A 17,308-nucleotide genomic window follows, 5' to 3' on the forward strand; every position below is an offset into this window, starting at 1 on the left:
ACTTGATGACATCACAAGGTGGAACTGAGCATTTTGAGCTTTGGAGATGTAACAGACTAATAATAAAGTGACTCAAACATGTGAATGAGTTCCTTAAATGACTTCCTATAAAAATACCCCCCCCCCCCCCCCCCCCCAAAAAAAAACAAACCCAAAAAACAGAGACACCACTGTGTTTTACTCCATGTGTGACTTTATCTGACACAAACAAATCAAATACTGAGTTTACTGTGTCACATGACCATCATCCAATCACAGAGCAGAATGAGCCTCACTCTGGAGCTGCCAGATCCTTCGACTAAAACCAGACAGTGACATGTGACTGTAGAGGCGTGTTTCAGCCAGCAGGAGGCGCATGGTACACATATTACCCAACATGATCAAGTTTGCAAAGATATGAAAACAAATGTAAATTCATCCCGACACAATCACAGTATTTTATATTTAAAATATTAAAAAATAAATTAAAAAATCACAGTTTTAAAAATTAAAAATGGTTTAAAAAAATAAAAAATAAATAAATAAAACTTGATATGTTCATCCCTCTGTCAGAACGGAGCCATGAGCAGAAAACTCTGGAAAAAAAAGAAATTATTATTATTATTAAGTTTATGAACGCAATAAACGCAGAAAAGCTCCAGGGTGCAGCTTTATCCGTGCGCTCTCACCTGGATAAAGTGCAGGCTGTGCTCCGTGCGCAGGAGCCGTTGGATTTGCTCGTGGCTCTTCTGGAGCTCGCACAGTTCGGCCTCCAGCTCCAGGAGGAGGTGTTTGTCCAGGACGTCTGCGGTGGCTCTGAGCTCCTCCACGCTCCTCAGCGTCTCCTGCATCGTCTGCGTCAGAGCGTTCTGTCTGCGCATCAGCTGCACCTGCACAAGCACACGACACGAGGGGTTTAGTACAACACACACACACACACACATACACACACACATACACACACACACCCCCACACACACCCCACACACACACACACACACACACACCCCACACACACACACACCCACCCCCCCCCCCACACACACACACACACACACACACACTCTCTAGGTTTATTTTACCACTTTCTACATTTTAAAAACATCAAATATATGAAGCCAGAGACAAGGACTTATGGAAAAAAGTGAAATGGCTTTTTGAGGATTTGAATAATAATAATAAATTTTAGATTTGTTTAACTTTTTTATTTACTTTTTCTTTACTACACACTTCCATATTATTTACTTCACATATCTGAAGTCTTCTGTGCGTGTATAAAATGTAAAAAGTGGGAACAAAAAGTGGGAAAAAAACCAAAAAAAAACCAACAACACACAGACTGAGGGGGCGTGTCCAAACTTCTGATTGGTCATGTCATTATTATTATTATTTTAAACCACAGTGCTGATCTAAAAGTGTTAAACAGGTTCACTTCCTGTTTGGAGCGCGGCGGTGGCGGCAGGTTAGCCCATCGTCCCATCTCTTCCTCCTCTGTCCTGTACCTTTCTTTTGGCGGCTTCCCTCTTCACGCTGACACTGCGGTGCCCCCAGTGGTCAGTCTGCACGCACACGGCGCAGATACACGTCCGGTCAGTCTTGCAGACCCGCTCCAGTCTCCTGCCGTGCACCGAGCACAGCGCCCCCTCCAGGTTCTTCACCACGCCCACCAGCAGATGGCGCCCCAGCTCTGCGTCCTGGTAGTGCGGCCGTAGGTGCAGAGGGCAGAGCGAGCGCAGGCAGGTGACGCACGACCTCACGGCGGCGCGGGGGGCGGGGCAAAGGTCACATGGGACCTCACCAGGACGAAGAGGAGCCAGAGGAACCGGGTCTTCATCACTGCAACAAGGAGAACAAGGAGAACAAGGAAAACAAGGAGAACAAGGAGAACAAGAAGAACAAGACGAACAAGGAGAACAAGAAGAACAAGGAGAACAAGAAGAACAAGGAGAACAAGAACAAGGACAACAAGAACAAGGAGAACAAGAAGAATCATCACGACGGTCAAACATTTAGGTTTGACTTCACTTTATTTGATGTAGTATCTAAACAAGGTGCTCTTCCTCCTCCTCCTCTTCCTCCACATTCAGAGCTGTGTACTGTCTGCTGTACTCACCTCCCCCGTCCTGCTCCTCCTCCTCCTCCTGCTCCTCCTGCTCCTCCTCTGTGCAGTATGTGGAGGTGTGGTCGTGTCCTGTAGTGGTTTTTACACACAGGACACACACACTGACCCTGGACTCTCCAATAATCTCCAATACAACTGAGACAGAACACATGTCCACAGGGGGGCGCCACTGGACACGTGAAGTCCTCCAGACAGATGCAGCACAGCGGGCGCTCAGACATGGGTGCCCTGTGGGTGCTCTGCGGGTGCTCTTGCGGGTGCTCTGCGGGCGCTCTGTGGGCGCTCTGTGGGCGCTCTGTGGACGCTCTGTGGGCGCTCTGTGGACGCTCTGTGGGTGCTCTGTGGGCTCTCTGTGGGCTCTCTGTGGGCGCTCTGCGGGCGCTCTGTGGGCGCTCTGCGGGCTCTCTGTGGGTGCTCTCTGTGGGCACCAGGCGAAGTTACAGGTCAGATCTGTGGAGAGGCAAGCCCACACAGTAAGAATGTCCATTTTTGAGCAATAAAAACACCTGTTCATGAATAAATGATAAACAAGTTAAACACTATAGTCACATCATCATAGAAAAGTTACACAGTGCACCTTTAGTTTCATTATAGACTTGACTGAAGTGATCTGTGTTTATCTGTTTATTTCATATTTATTTCTAAATAGAATCATGATAATATCTGTATCTGACGTGATGAGCGTCTGTCAGATCCACCACACATCAGTCGGTCGATATATCGGGCCGATATTTGGGCCGATATTTGGGCTTTTCTTTGGGCCTCACACACTGACACAGTCTTAAATCGGCTCAGGGGCGTGTGCAGTGTACATAAACGTCAAAATTTGGGGAAAATAATCGAAATCGGCTCCACATCCATCCATCCATTTTCTTCCTCTTATCCGGGGCCGGGTCCCGGGGGCAGCAGTCTAAGCAGGGACTCCCAGACTTCCCTCACCCCAGACACGTCCTCCAGCTCCTCCGGTGGGAGGCGTTCCCAGGCCAGAGAGACATAGTCCCTCCAGCGTGTCCTGGGTCTTCCCCGGGGCCTCCTCCCGGTGGGACATGCCCAGAACACCTCCCTAGGGAGGCGTCCAGGGGCTCCACATATCGGGTCATAAATATCTGCAGATCTTTTCTTCTCTCTTGTTTGTTTGTGTTTGTTTCCCATCACTGTAGCCACAGCCGCCCTGGGACACACTGACTGAAGTGAGACTGTCGATCTCTGACTCTGGGTTTTTGTTCTGTGTGATTTTTTGTTTTCCGTCCTCTCTCACAAACGCTCTCCAGCTGCATCACTTGTGTAAATCAAATGTGACTCAAACCACAGTCACTCAGCCACATTACATCATATCAGGCTAACACAGCTAATGCTAACACAGCTAATGCTAACACGCTAACACCCCCAAACACAAACACAGAAAAGACAGAACGACACGGCTGTGAAGGTGAAGTCACTTTAAGTCCACGTATTTTGAAATATAAACTTCATGATTATTATTTCTATTATTTGATGATTTGTAGGTCGTTTCCCTCCATTTTTATATATTTTATTTTGATATTTCTGACACCTGCTGCACTTATTTCTCACCAGAAACACAAAGATCAGAACAACATCACGTGAATTTACTGTTTTACGTCACATTTGAAGAAACTTTTATCTCCAAAACTCATGAAAAAACGTCAGAACCAAAGCTCCTACGCTCTGTGTGACCTGAACAGAACAATCGACAACAAGAATAAGGATTTTAAAGAAACAAAAACTCATAAACTCCAAGTGTTTGCTCTGGCTCCATGTTTGAGCTTTAAATGAAATGTTCCGCAGTGTTTTTTAATGAGGATCAGAGTTTTAAAATTCTGTGTCTCTAAACATTTCTTCTGTCTGTACTCATTTCTTTCAGTTTTTGTTTATATTTACAAAACGAATTATGTTTTTTTTTTTTTTATTAATTAATTAAAAATAAAATAAAATAAAATAAAATAAAATAAAATAAAATAAAATAAAATAAAATAAAATAAAATAAAATAAAATAAAATAAAATAAAATAAAATAAAATAAAATAAAATAAAATAAAATAAAATAAAATAAACATTTTGAGTGTGCACATAACCACTGTAACTCACATTATCTGGAAAAAAAAAAAGAGCATTTTGTAGAATTTCAGATTGAGATTCATTTATTAATTTGTTTTTGTTCATAAAACTTTTTAAATCTCTGCCCCAGACGTGGGTTTAGTGACTTAAATTTTAAAAGTCCTTTTCTTTAACACAAAAACATAAATAAAATACTCACAGTTTGCGTCTCTCTGTTGTTTCACTTCTTAAATCCCTCAGACTGAACTCCCTGAGTGTGAGGCATGCTGGGTAAAGAGCCAAAGGGGGCGGGGCTGTGTTGTGACATCATTTCCAGCTCACTCCTCAAACAGAGACGTGAACGTAAACAACTGGAGACGTCCCACAAACCTCGACTCACTTTTATTCTCAGCAGTAAAACAAAACACAATAAAACACATGAATGATTAAAGATTTAACGAGGTTTATGACTTTATATAAAACACAAAGGAGCCGTATCTGCACCGTCTGTGTAAAGAGTCGCTCCTTTGGCTCAAACGTGAAAGACGATGGTGAAAGTCGCTGATTAACCTTTGACCTCTGATAACAGAAGTGATTTGAATCATTCACAGAGTCACACCTCCAAATGTCCACAGCAAAGTCTAAAACTAAATATCAACTCTTTGGAAAGGGAAACACTCCTGTAAGTGCGTTGCTAAAGAGCACAGCAGCAGTATTCCAGAGCGGGGGTTTCACCTCTGACCTTTAGGCTGAAGTCAGTTGTATTTTATGATGTTTTTTTAACTTCACTGTGAGATTCTATTGTTGATTTTGCTCATAAAAAATGATTTTATAAAACAGTAATCGTTTAGAAAAGTCATGAGAAAGACATGATCCTTTTATTTTTATTTCACGAACATTAAAAACAGACAAATCAGGCGTCTCACTCACTCACTCACTTCTTTACAGTCTGTGAAGGAGCTCGCATTTCCACAAACCTGACTCTTGTTTGGTCGACTTGTTTCCATAGAAAAAAAGAGAAGAAAAGAAAAGAAAAGAAAACTGTCACAGATGTCACTCAGGTTTGATGTTGAGTTGAAAACTGTCTCCTCCTCTGCCCTCCTCCTCTGCCTCTCCTCCTCTGCCTCTCCTCCTCTGCTCTCCTCCTCTGCTCTCCTCCTCTGCTCTCCTCCTCTGCTCTCCTCCTCTGCCCTCCTCCTCTGCCCTCCTCCTCCTCTGCCCTCCTCCTCTGCTCTCCTCCTCTGTTCTCCTCCTCTCTCTCCTCCTCTGCCTCTCCTCCTCTGCTCTCCTCCTCTGCTCTCCTCCTCTGCTCTCCTCCTCTGCCCTCCTCCTCTGCCCTCCTCCTCCTCTGCCCTCCTCCTCTGCCTCTCCTCCTCTGCTCTCCTCCTCTGCCTCTCCTCCTCTGCTCTCCTCCTCTGCTCTCCTCCTCTGCTCTCCTCCTCTGCCCTCCTCCTCCTCTGCCCTCCTCCTCTGCTCTCCTCCTCTGTTCTCCTCCTCTCTCTCCTCCTCTGCCCCTCCTCCTCTGCCCTCCTCCTCTCTCTCCTCCTCTGCCCTCCTCCTCTCTCTCCTCCTCTGCCTCCTCCTCTCTCTCCTCCTCTGCCTCCTCCTCTGCCCTCCTCCTCTGCCCCTCCTCCTCTGCCCCTCCTCCTCTGCCTCTCCTCCTCTGCTCTCCTCCTCTGCCCTCCTCCTCTCTCTCCTCCTCTGCCTCCTCCTCTCTCTCCTCCTCTGCCTCCTCCTCTGCTCTCCTCCTCTGCCCCTCCTCCTCTGCCTCTCCTCCTCTGCCTCTCCTCCTCTGCCCCTCCTCCTCTGCTCTCCTCCTCTGTTCTCCTCCTCACTCTCCTCCTCTGCCCCTCCTCCTCTGCCCTCCTCCTCTCTCTCCTCCTCTGCCCTCCTCCTCTCTCTCCTCCTCTGCCTCCTCCTCTGCCCTCCTCCTCCTCTGCCCTCCTCCTCCTCTGCCCCTCCTCCTCTGCCCTCCTCCTCTCTCTCCTCCTCTGCCTCCTCCTCTGCCCTCCTCCTCCTCTGCCCTCCTCCTCCTCTGCCCTCCTCCTCCTCTGCCCCTCCTCCTCTGCCCTCCTCCTCTGTCCCTCCTCCTCTGCCCTCCTCCTCTCTCTCCTCCTCTGCCTCCTCCTCTGCCCTCCTCCTCCTCTGCCCTCCTCCTCCTCTGCTCTCCTCCTCTCTCTCCTCCTCTGTCTCACTGTTCTTTCTTCAGCTCAGGTTGAGAAGGTCGTTCTTCTGGTTGTCGTCCCTCTCGTTCTCTTGCTTGTTCCTCTGCTTGTTCTCTCGCTCGTTCCCCCACTTGTTCTCCTTGTTCTCTCTTTCGTTCCCCTGCTTCTTCCCTCACTTTTTCCCCTACTCGTTCTCCCACTCGTTCCCCTGCTCGTTCTTCCACTTGTTCCCTTGCTTGTTCTCTCACTTGTTCTACACGTTCTCCTACTCGTTCTCCTTGTTTCATCACTCGTTCTCCTGCTTTTTCTCCCGCTCGCTCTCCTGCTCCTTCCCTCCCTTGTTCTCCTGCTACTTCCCTCACTTGTTCTTCCACTTGTCCTCCTATTCGTTCTCCTGGTTTTCTCACTCGTTCTCCCACTCGTTCTTCTTGTTTCTCCACTTGTTCTCCTCCTTCTCCCACTTGTTCCCTCACTCGTTCTCCTGCTTTTTCTCCCGCTCGCTCTCCTGCTCGTTCCCTCCCTTGTTCCCTCACTTGTTCTCCTGCTACTTCCCCCACTTGTTCTTTTACTCGTACTTTTGCTCCTTCTTCCCCTCCTTCCCTCCCTCCTTCCCTCCCTCCTTCCCTCCCTCCTTCCCTCCCTCCTTCCCCCACTCCTTCCCCCACTCCTTCCCTCCCTCCTTCCCTCCCTCCTTCCCTCCCTCCTTCCCTCCCTCCTTCCCTCCCTCGTTCTCTGCTCACACTAAACGTCATTTCCTGTTTTTGTTGTTCCTCCATTTTGTTCAGTCCGTTCCCCGTGGCGCCCTCGCCGTCCCGGATGGCGCTCAGTTCCATCGGTTCAGATTTCTTTGCGCTGCTGTGGAGATAAAAATACGGAAACACCTTTCCCTTAAACTTTTCTCCTATAAACGAGTAAATATGAACTTTCCTTTCGACGTCGTAGAAAGACGCCCTCGCGTCGTCCAAGTCCAGAAAAACTCCGATCACGTTGGGTCTCGGGGCCAGGTTAAGGACTTTCGGCGGCACGCAGCTCGCCGTATAAGTGAGACCATCTTTTCTGATGGCGTAAAATCCGTTGCGGGGTTGAACCGTAACGTCGGCGTTCCTGGATACCGTTTCTAAGGCGACACCCACGTCCCAGGTTCCTCGGAGGCCGACCCGGACCTCCCAGTAGTGACGCCCGGAGCTGAAGCCCTGAGCGGAGAAGACCCTGGCCACGCCGAACCTGCGCGGACCGTCCGACACCAATAGGGCGGGGTATTTGTGGTGCTTGATGCGTTTGTCAAAGTTGTACACGAAAAGATGGCGGCCGGCGGTGTTGGGGTCAAAGGTTAACGACTCTGAAAAGAAGAGGATATAGTTTAGGGTAAATCCTTCGTCATTCCTGCAGAATTTGAACAATTTTAAGACAAAACAAGACGTTATTTTGTACTGTAATGCTAACAACAACTAGCATGCTAACAGCGCGATAATATCATTTATAATTAGACACAGACAGAAAACAACGGACTTAATTTGACCTCAGCTGCTCATAAAATACATCTGTACTGGGGCGGGACACGTTTAGCTCAGATACACGGAGGAAAAGTGACGGACTGTCCCTTTAAGACGAGTCCATAGTCGTCCGTAGTTCAGACATTGACCCGCCCCCTCGCCCCTTTAACGACTGTTCGGTATTTGGGTCATCGTCATCCTCCTTCACAAACGGACTTATAAACCAATGTTGCACAAGAATCTGCAAAACGAATCCACTGATCCCGAGAGAGGTCCACTTTGTGATGTCATCGAGTGATAGTTTACACGCTAGCACCTCCTTTTTACCTTTTGTTTAGTCAAGTTTGGCAATTTCAAAGCGGAAATGAGCCAAATTATTCTAGAAATGAAGGCGTGTGGCGTTTAAAAACACAGCGGAGCACTTCCTGTATCACCACATGATGACATCACAGGGTGGAACAGAGCGTTTTCAGCCTAAATCTGCAGGTTCGTGCGTTAAACGTGTGGTCCAGGTCAGTTCGTGATGAAGAAACAGCGTCAGAGCAGTGCATCATGGGACCTTCAGCTGCTTTTACCTTTGTATTGCTTCATTTTGTTGATCTCTGCAGCAAAAAAAGAAGAAAAGTTGTGATGTTAAACCCAAACGGAGCTCGAGTCGTGACCAGAGCGACGTAAATTCTACCTTCTTCTGTCAGTATTTTGAGCACGGAGTGAAACTTGTGCACCATTTTAGCCACAGCGAGTCTCACCGTGTCCAGGCAAACATCTGAGGAGGACACGACTCCCGTCCACTCCCTGACCTCAGACGGGCCGCTCAGCCTCTGCAGCGTCTACGAGGACAAAAAACAAATCAGAGAAAAGAACCTGTATGTGTGAGATGTACACGTTTAATGCCGTACTGTGGAACATTCATGAATCACTCCAAATACAACTTCACAGGCTCAGGGAGGAGAAACAACGAGGACATGGAGAAACATCTGAACAGTTTGAAGAGCAGAGTGAACTTCAGACCTGCAGCACACACAGTGGATCTTCTCTCCTCCTCAGCTCCTCCAGGTCTGACTTCTTCTTCTGCAGTTTCCCGATGTCCTCCTCCAGCTCTCGGACCGTTCTCTCGTCTCGTTCCTTGTATCTCTGGAGTTTTTCCTGGAGTCTCGTTCTCACTTTGGTCCGGGTCTTTTGCACGTCTTTTGTGAATATGTTCAAAACGGCGTCCATGTTTCGGTTCACCTTCTGGACCGTCTGCTTTGAACAGAGATGAAAAATGAAAAGCGAACAGCGCAGACGTGTGGCGCAGAGGTGGAATTACAGGTGGAACTAGAATGAGAAAGGTTCTGGATGTTTTATTTTGTTTGAATGAGTCAAGAGGCAGTTTGTGACGAAAAGTTGAGGTAAAACTGTTGAGAAATGCAGGTAAATCTGAATAATAATATCATAAATGTACAAGATCCTGTTCAAATGTTGGAACAATTTACACAAAAGACACATTAAAGATTAAAGATTCATTACTGATCAGCTGAAAGTGGAGCTCTGACTCACATAAACAGTTTATTTTCAGTTGTGACTCACTTTTCTGATTCCTGAAGAGCCTTTGAACTCCTTTATTTTGTCCTTTCTCTCGTCAATCATCGTTTGGATTTGACGCATCAGAGAATCAATATTTTCCTTCAAAACAAAAATATAAAATAAAAAAAAATATTGCAGTTAAATTAGAGCTTAGAGAAAGTCGACATGTTTCACTTCAGATGGGACGTATTTCACTTTTCAACTTTGACTAACGTGAAAATGCAAAAACAGAGTGTCACCTGACCCCTCCCCTTTATTTTATTTATTTTTATTTATTCATCATTTTATTATTTTTCTGTTTTCAGATTTATTTTTCTGTATATATTGATTTTACTTATTTATGTATTTATTTATTTATTTATTATTTTTTATTTATTACTTAAGCTATACTGATAACACATGTATAAGTTTATTATCAACGACAGTATTATGCTGAAAAACGTCAATAAAAAGATCATTTAAAAAAAAACAAAACACTTTATAGGTGCACTGTGTAACTTTTCTTCTTGGGATGGAGATGTTATCGCTTTACCTGAAACTTCAAGCTGATTATCCACTCAGAAAGCAGAACGAGACACTTATGTGAGTCCCACGACTAAAACAAGTCAAGTCTAATAAGATAAATCATGTAAAAAGATTAACTTATTTATCTGAATGTTTGGGCTGTAGTACCACGCTTTGGCCAGAGGTGTCACTGTTGTGTTTGGGCTGTAGTACCACGCTTTGGCCAGAGGTGTCACTGTTGCGTTTGGGCTGTAGTACCACGCTTTGGCCAGAGGTGTCACTGTTGCGTTTGGGCTGTAGTACCACGCTTTGGCCAGAGGCGTCACTGACTGAACACTGCCCCCGTGTGGCGTCTCTGGAGAAGTGAGTCGAGGTAAATGTCCCTTGTTTTTGTTGAAGGTCCATGAGACGGAAACTCAAAAACTACAGTCCTGCTTGTAGTTCCTCTTTAGCCCACTAGGAGTCCATTTCTGTCTTTATAACGACATAAACATAAACCATTTTCAGTTTTTTTTCACGTTACCTTCTGCCGCGCTCCCTCCTCCTCCATAGACACGACCCTGTGCTCCTCGTGCTCCGAGTCCAGGCAGAGGACGCAGACGCTCACTCCATCGTCGCGACAGAACAAGTCCAGCGCTTTATTGTGTACGGGACAAACTCTGTCGTCCATGTTGTCCACGGCCTGGATTAGCTTGTGCCGCTTTAGCCCTGGGACCCGCAGATGATCCTCTAAATGCGCAGAACAAAACGACGCCTGACAAACCAAACACGACCTCACGGCTCTTGAGGCTTTTCCGGTGCAGATGTCACAATCCACCGGGAGCGCTCCGTCCGCGTCCTCTGGAATCTGGACTCGTCTGCGTTTGAGCGGGACGGACACCTCGTCCAGGACCGAGTCGGTGCTCATTTCGGGAGGGGCGCGGAATCGTTTGCTGCACGTGGGGCACTGGCAGAAGTCGCCCCGGTCCCAGCGGCGACGGAGGCAGGACTTACAGAAGCTGTGTCCGCAGGGCGTGGTGACGGGGTCGGTGAAGACGTTTGTGCAGATGGAGCAGAGGAAGTGGTCAGGAGGCAGCGGGTCGAGGGCGACGCCGGACGACATCGCCTCAACTCTGTCAAAGAAAACGCACATTTAACGTCGTCGTACTTGATTTTTTGTTTTATTTTAGTATTTTTTTCAGACCAGATCAGGTTTAGTTTGTCTCTTTGAGAGTTTATGGTTCAGTTTGTCCTGCTCACTAGCGCCTCACAGTGGTCACGTGACGTCGCTGTGTCGTGTCCACTCAGCTGATTTAAACACATTTTGGTGTCGTCTTTCTACCGATTGAGACAAGACGACAGCGCCACCTGCAGTCTGACTTCTTCAGGACAGTGTCTCAGGTGTGTGAGAGTAAAAAGGGCCCCTCGTCCCGATTCACAGTCTCATGGACACGTTTCCATGTTCCGATTTCTCCTTAATCCAGCAACGATGTTTGTTGTCCTCTGTCCCAGTGATGTTTGTCCTGGGCCTCTTTACTCTGACGCACCTCGGATACGTTCCTGAAGACAAAAGATGGATTTAGAGCTAAAAAAAAAAACTTTAAAATCTGAAAATACGTTAAAAAACTCACCAAATTTGACTTTTTCCAAGCTGTAGGCGTGCTGTGAGTCCCTGTCAGACCCTGTTGGCTGAGCATGACCAGTTCGTGATCACATTTCGCTCCATAAAATAGGGATTTTTTTCGTTGTAGTACCATGAGTGGCCACTAGTCCAACTCAAGTCAGCTCTAAACAGCCGGATCCTTTACAGTTATTTGAATAGATCCATGGTAGAAAAATAAATCAGCTGAGTGGACACGACACAGCAGCATCACGTGACCACTGTGAGGCGCTAGTGAGCAGGACAAACTGTCAGGGATGAAAATGAACTAAACCTTGGTCTGGAAAAATAATTATGAGCGGATGAATTTCGCTCAGATTCTTGATTTTTTTGACCAAACTGTGTCCTGTCCCTGGTCAGATTCTGTTTAATCAGCTCTTCAGGTCAAAATTAATCCACTGTGCACCGTCAACGTCTGATTATAAACCGTGTTATTGTCAGATAATCAGGAATTGCGCTGTTATTATGCTAGTTGTCGTTAGCTTATACCGTACTGTGGAACATCGTAGGAAACGCAACAGCATTTCAGTGGAGACGAGCAGAAAAGTCGATCACCTTTAACCACGTGTGAAGTCACAAGAACAAACCAACTCTACGAATAAACACCTCAGCCAGACGGTAAACTGAACTTGACACCTTCTCACGGCGAGGCGAGGCTGCTGCGCCACTGTGCCACACGGTGTAAAAACGATGGAACAGGCATTTTTCTATTTTCTCGTGTTTTATTTGTTTCTCATCTTCGTTCAAATCATTATTTTTGCTCAAATACGTCAGAAAAACGGTCAGCTGGGCCTTTAACCGTCCCAGAAATGACCCAAAACTATTTTTAAACTATTTTAAACAAAACTTTGAACTTTTGGATCAGATAAAAGACTAAAAATAAGAATCTCTAATACAAGCCTCAACAAACCCACATGAGTCATCTTCACATGGAAACTCCCCACAACAACAGCTACTACTACAATCTCTGCTACTACTACTACTACTAATACTACTAATACTAATACTAATACTACGACTGGCAGTACTGGGGTATTTAATAATCTGATCAAAAGTAAATAAACTGACTTGCCGTGTTCAGTGAATCTGCTGCGTTTACCTCAGTTTAATCTGTGTCTCTTTTCTCCGCAGACTCAGGCCCGTCTCTGTGGGAGGAGTGGAAATGTGTCACCGCTTCACTGAAAACGAAACTCACAACCAAAACAAAAAAAAACAAAAAACTGTACTTTATTTTAAAACTCAAAACAATTTATTCACATAAACTATAGAAACAGGATTTTTTTTTTTTTTTGACAGTTTCATTTGAGCTCGACGAACATGCAAACAGGAAAACAACGTTCAAATCATTCAAAAGAGACGGATTTAAGACGCTAAACTGACAAAGTGATATTTAAAATGCTGTTTATAAGTGTAGAATATACGTCTTGCGCCCCCGTGTGGCAGTTTAACATCGCCACATCCAAACGGCTCAGGATTATGAAACGTTAGGACAGGCGTTGCCGTAGTGATTAGCAATTTAAACAATAGATTATGTATTTTGAATTGAGAAAAGTCCTGAAAAAGTCTGTTTATCTTATTATCACAGTTAATACTTTGCGTTACATGAATAAAATGACACTGTTTACGTTTATTTATCTCATAATTACAGTTCATAGTTTGCGTCAGGTGCAGATTTGTCGACCTGTTTTGTCGTTAAACTCTTGACTGTTTCCCGTCCAAAAACAAAACTTTACAAAGACGGGCGAGTCTGGAACTGTGTCGTTTTCCCAATTTCAGTGAAGCGTGATTGACAGGCAGATTAACCAATCAGAGACACACATGGTTCATTCGTGCCAAAACAAATGTAATTAAAGCCGCAAGCGGCATCGAACGGCCCTCGCGGGCCGTGCTTCGCACTAGGCCGGCCCCGCACTCCCTGTGGGTGGCGCTGACGCGCCACTTGTCCCTTTTTTATTGCTGCTTTGGGCTGCACTTGTCACCAAACAAGTCAAAACACATTGGAAGTGCTGATGCACAAAATGCAAAAACATGGGTTTTCCAGGCATCGCCATGGCAACACCGTGCAAAATACAAACTTGGCCCGCTGGACTTTTTTGACGGGGACGACCTGAAGAATCACTGTGCCAAATTTGATGTTCGTCGTTGACGGTAATAAGACGTTATAAGACTTTGAAATATACGAAAATTTGGAAATTTTCCCATTAGGATAACATGGGCGCTCTCGCGCATCGCCATGGCAACCCAGTGAAAAATACGACATGGGTCTGATTGACTTTTTTGATCAGGATGACATGAAGAGTCATGGTGCCAAATTTCACATTATTCCGTGAAACTAATATTTTTCCCATGAATGGGAAAAATCGGGAGGATTCCCATTAGATTAACATTGGCAGTTTGGCGCATCACCATGGCAACACGGTGCAAAAGACGACATAGGTCTGATTGGCTTTATTGATTGGGATGACCCAATAGAATTTTGTGTCAAATTTGGTAACATTTGGGAAAACTAAATTTTTGGCCTTCTATACAAATATATTAGATGTTCTGTAGGGGGCGCTATCGCGCCAATTTAGTTTCTGTCATAATGAGTAGCTTTAGGCCCATAAGTTTTACAACTGATTTGAATTTGAGCCAAATCGGACTTTGCATGCGCAAACGGGAGCAAATTTTGACTTTTGAAAATTGCAAAAATTCCGATGGAATTTTGCGGCTTCGCCGCACGGAAACCATAAAAGGGATCATCATAAATTGGATAACTTTTGATGCCCCACTTGTCTAGATGATGTACAGTGAATTTCAGCCCTGCAGGTTAAGCGCCTTCAGAAGAGTTGACGAAAATGCGACGTCAGCAAAAACGCTGACTTTGCATTTTGGAATTTTCAATCCAAGATGGCCGACTTCCGGTGCGTCAGGGGGCGTGGCCATAATAATCTTTTTTGTTTGGCATCGCTTGAAGAATGCGTGTACCGAATTTCGTGGCTCTACGGCAAAGTTGACGTCGGGATGTCTCCCATTGACGCAATGTATTTTGACTTTTTCAGGGGGCGCTGTCGCGCCATTTTTTTATGCCCAATGATGCACCACATAAAAAAATAAATTTTTCGGCAGACCTGAATTTTGGGCAAAATTTGGTGAGTTTTTGAATATGTTCAGGGGGTCAAATTCCTGCTCAAAGAGCAGAAGAAAGAAATAAAAAAAATAAAAATAATTAAAGCCGCAAGCGGCATCGAACGGCCCTCGCGGGCCGTGCTTCACACTCGGCCGACCCGGCACTCCCTGTGGGTGGCGCTGACGCGCCACTTGTCCCTTTTTTATTGGGGCTTTCGGCTGCACTTGTCACCAAACAAGTCAAAACACATTGGAAGTGCCGATGCACAAAATGCAAAAACATGGGTTTTCCAGGCATCGCCATGGCAACACCGTGCAAAATACAAACTTGGCCCCTCGGACTTTTTTGTCGGGGGCGACCTGAAGAATCACTGTGCCAAATTTTATGTTCGTCATTGACGGTAATAGGTCGTCATAAGACTTTGAAATGTACGAAAATTTGGAAATTTCCCCATTAGGATAACATGGGCGCTTTGGCGCATCGCCATGGCAACCCAGTGAAAAATATGACATGGATCTGATTGACTTTTTTGATCAGGATGACATGAAGAGTCATTGTGCCAAATTTCACATTATTCCATGAAACTAATCTTTTTCCCATGAATGGGAAAAATTGAGAGGATTCCCATTAGGATAACATTGGCAGTTTGGCGCATCGCCATGGCAACACAGTGCAAAAGACGACATAGGTCTGATTGACTTTATTGATTGGGATGACCCAATGGAATTTTGTGTCAAATTTGGTAACATTTGGGAAAACTAAATTTTCGGCCTTCCATACAAATATATTAGATGTTCTGTAGGGGGCGCTATCGCGCCAATTTAGTTTCTATCATAATGAGTAGCTTTAGGCCACAAAGTTTTACAACTGATTCGAATTTGAGCCAAATCGGACTTTGCTTGCACAAATGGGAGCAAATTTAGAAATTTGAAAATTGCAAAAATTCCGATGGAATTTTGCGGCTTCGCCGCACGGAAACCGTAATAGGGATCATCATGAATTGGATAACTTTTGATGCCCCACTTGTCTAGATGATGTACAGTGAATTTCAGCCTTGCAGGTGAAGCGCCTTCAGAGGAGTTGACGAAAATGTGAGGTCAGCGAAAACGCTGACTCGGCATTTTGGAATTTTCAATCCAAGATGGCCGACTTCCGGTATGTCAGGGGGCGTGGCCATAATAATCTTTTTTGTTTGGCATCACTTGAAGAATGCATGTACCGAATTTCGTGGCTGTATGAAAAAGTTGACGTTGACGTCTCCCATTGACGTAAAAAATTTGACTTTTGCAGGGGGCGCTGTCGCGCCATTTTTTTATGCCCAATGATGCACCACATAAAAAAATAAATTTTTCACCAGACCTGAATTATGGGCAAAATTTGGTGAGTTTTGGAATATGTTCAGGGGGTCAAATTGCTGCTCAAAGAGCAGAAGAAAGAAGAAATAAAAAAAAAAATAATAAAAATAATAATAATTTTAGCAAAAACAATATATCCGATAACATTACAATGACATATTATACGTTTTTTGAAAGCTCTCAACTTTCCCCACGTCACCGTGGGGTCAATGGCGAATGACGAGCGCTAACGCGCTCGTCATTCGCCATGACGTCGGGGTCCGCCATTGACCTCCCATTGACTTCCATTCATTTTAGCAGTTATAAGTATGGCCCATGCCTGCGGCATGGGGGCTTGGATAGGGCTCGATGCCAGGAGTGTGTTTGGAGACATGAGCGCTTCGCGCTGCGTCAGCGTCAACATTGAGTCAATGGGCTTCGCCCATTGACTCAATGTTGACGCTGACATGCTAGCAAAAACAAACATGTATGTCCCATGCCTACGGCATGGGTTGCTAGGACACAGGAGTCTGTGCAGGGGGCGATGGGGGACGACTCCTCCTATTGACTCCTGTTAACGCATGTCAGCGTCAACATCGAGTCAATGGGCTTCGTTGCGGAAGCAATAGGCCCTACGCCCTGTAGGGGCTCGGGCCTAATAATAATTTTAGCAAAAACAATATATCCGATAACATTACAATGACATATTATACGTTTTTTGAAAGCTCTCGACTTTCCCCACGTCACCGTGGGGTCAATGGCGAATGACGAGCGCTAACGCGCTCGTCATTCGCCATGGCGTCGGGGTCCGCCATTGACCTCCCATTGACTTCCATTCATTTTAGCAGTAACAAGTATGGCCCATGCCTGCGGCATGGGGGCTTGGATAGGGCTCGATGCCAGGAGTGTGTTTGGGGACATTAGCGCTTCGCGCTGCGTCAGCGTCAACATTGAGTCAATGGGCTTCGCCCATTGACTCAATGTTGACGCTGACATGCTAGCAAGAACAAATATGCATGTCCCATGCCTACGGCATGGGTTGCTAGGACACAGGAGTCTGTGCAAGGTCGCGGTGCTGCCACGAAGTTGCGCGCTTCGCGCGCAACTTCGTGAAGACAGTCTGCAACGATGAGTGCTTCGCACTCATCGTTGCGGAAGCAATAGGCCCTACGCCCTGTAGGGGCTCGGGCCTAAAAATAAAAATAAAATGCCACAGAGGACAGGGAAACAGCGCAGACTTCTGTAGAATCAGCGGAAAAGCACGAAAAAACGTTATTTTGTTCTGAAAGATGCAATCATTTTGAAGAGGAGAGGACAGGTCTGCGGTTTGGACGATGGTTTGT

The 17,308-nt window shown here is 45.7% G+C and overlaps 1 protein-coding gene across 1 annotated transcript; it reads right to left on the reverse strand.

Moving 5' to 3' along the window:
• Positions 1-188: 188 nt before the first annotated feature.
• LOC117386138 (nuclear factor 7, ovary-like) lies at positions 189-12,663 on the reverse strand. Its single transcript, XM_055228913.1, has 11 exons — positions 12,622-12,663; positions 10,407-10,995; positions 9,383-9,478; positions 8,825-9,058; positions 8,496-8,643; positions 8,389-8,415; positions 7,057-7,659; positions 2,093-2,519; positions 1,482-1,815; positions 669-869; positions 189-575 (listed from the first exon to the last, which is right to left on the reverse strand). The coding sequence occupies exons 2-11, from the start codon at positions 10,983-10,985 to the stop codon at positions 549-551; spliced, it is 2,676 nt and encodes an 891-aa protein (XP_055084888.1). The 5' UTR covers positions 10,986-10,995; positions 12,622-12,663; the 3' UTR covers positions 189-548.
• Between the last annotated feature and the right edge of the window lie 4,645 nt (positions 12,664-17,308).

The sequence above is a fragment of the Periophthalmus magnuspinnatus genome, chromosome 18, assembly GCF_009829125.3.
Source record: "Periophthalmus magnuspinnatus isolate fPerMag1 chromosome 18, fPerMag1.2.pri, whole genome shotgun sequence".
NCBI classification, from domain to species: Eukaryota; Metazoa; Chordata; class Actinopteri; order Gobiiformes; family Gobiidae; genus Periophthalmus; species Periophthalmus magnuspinnatus.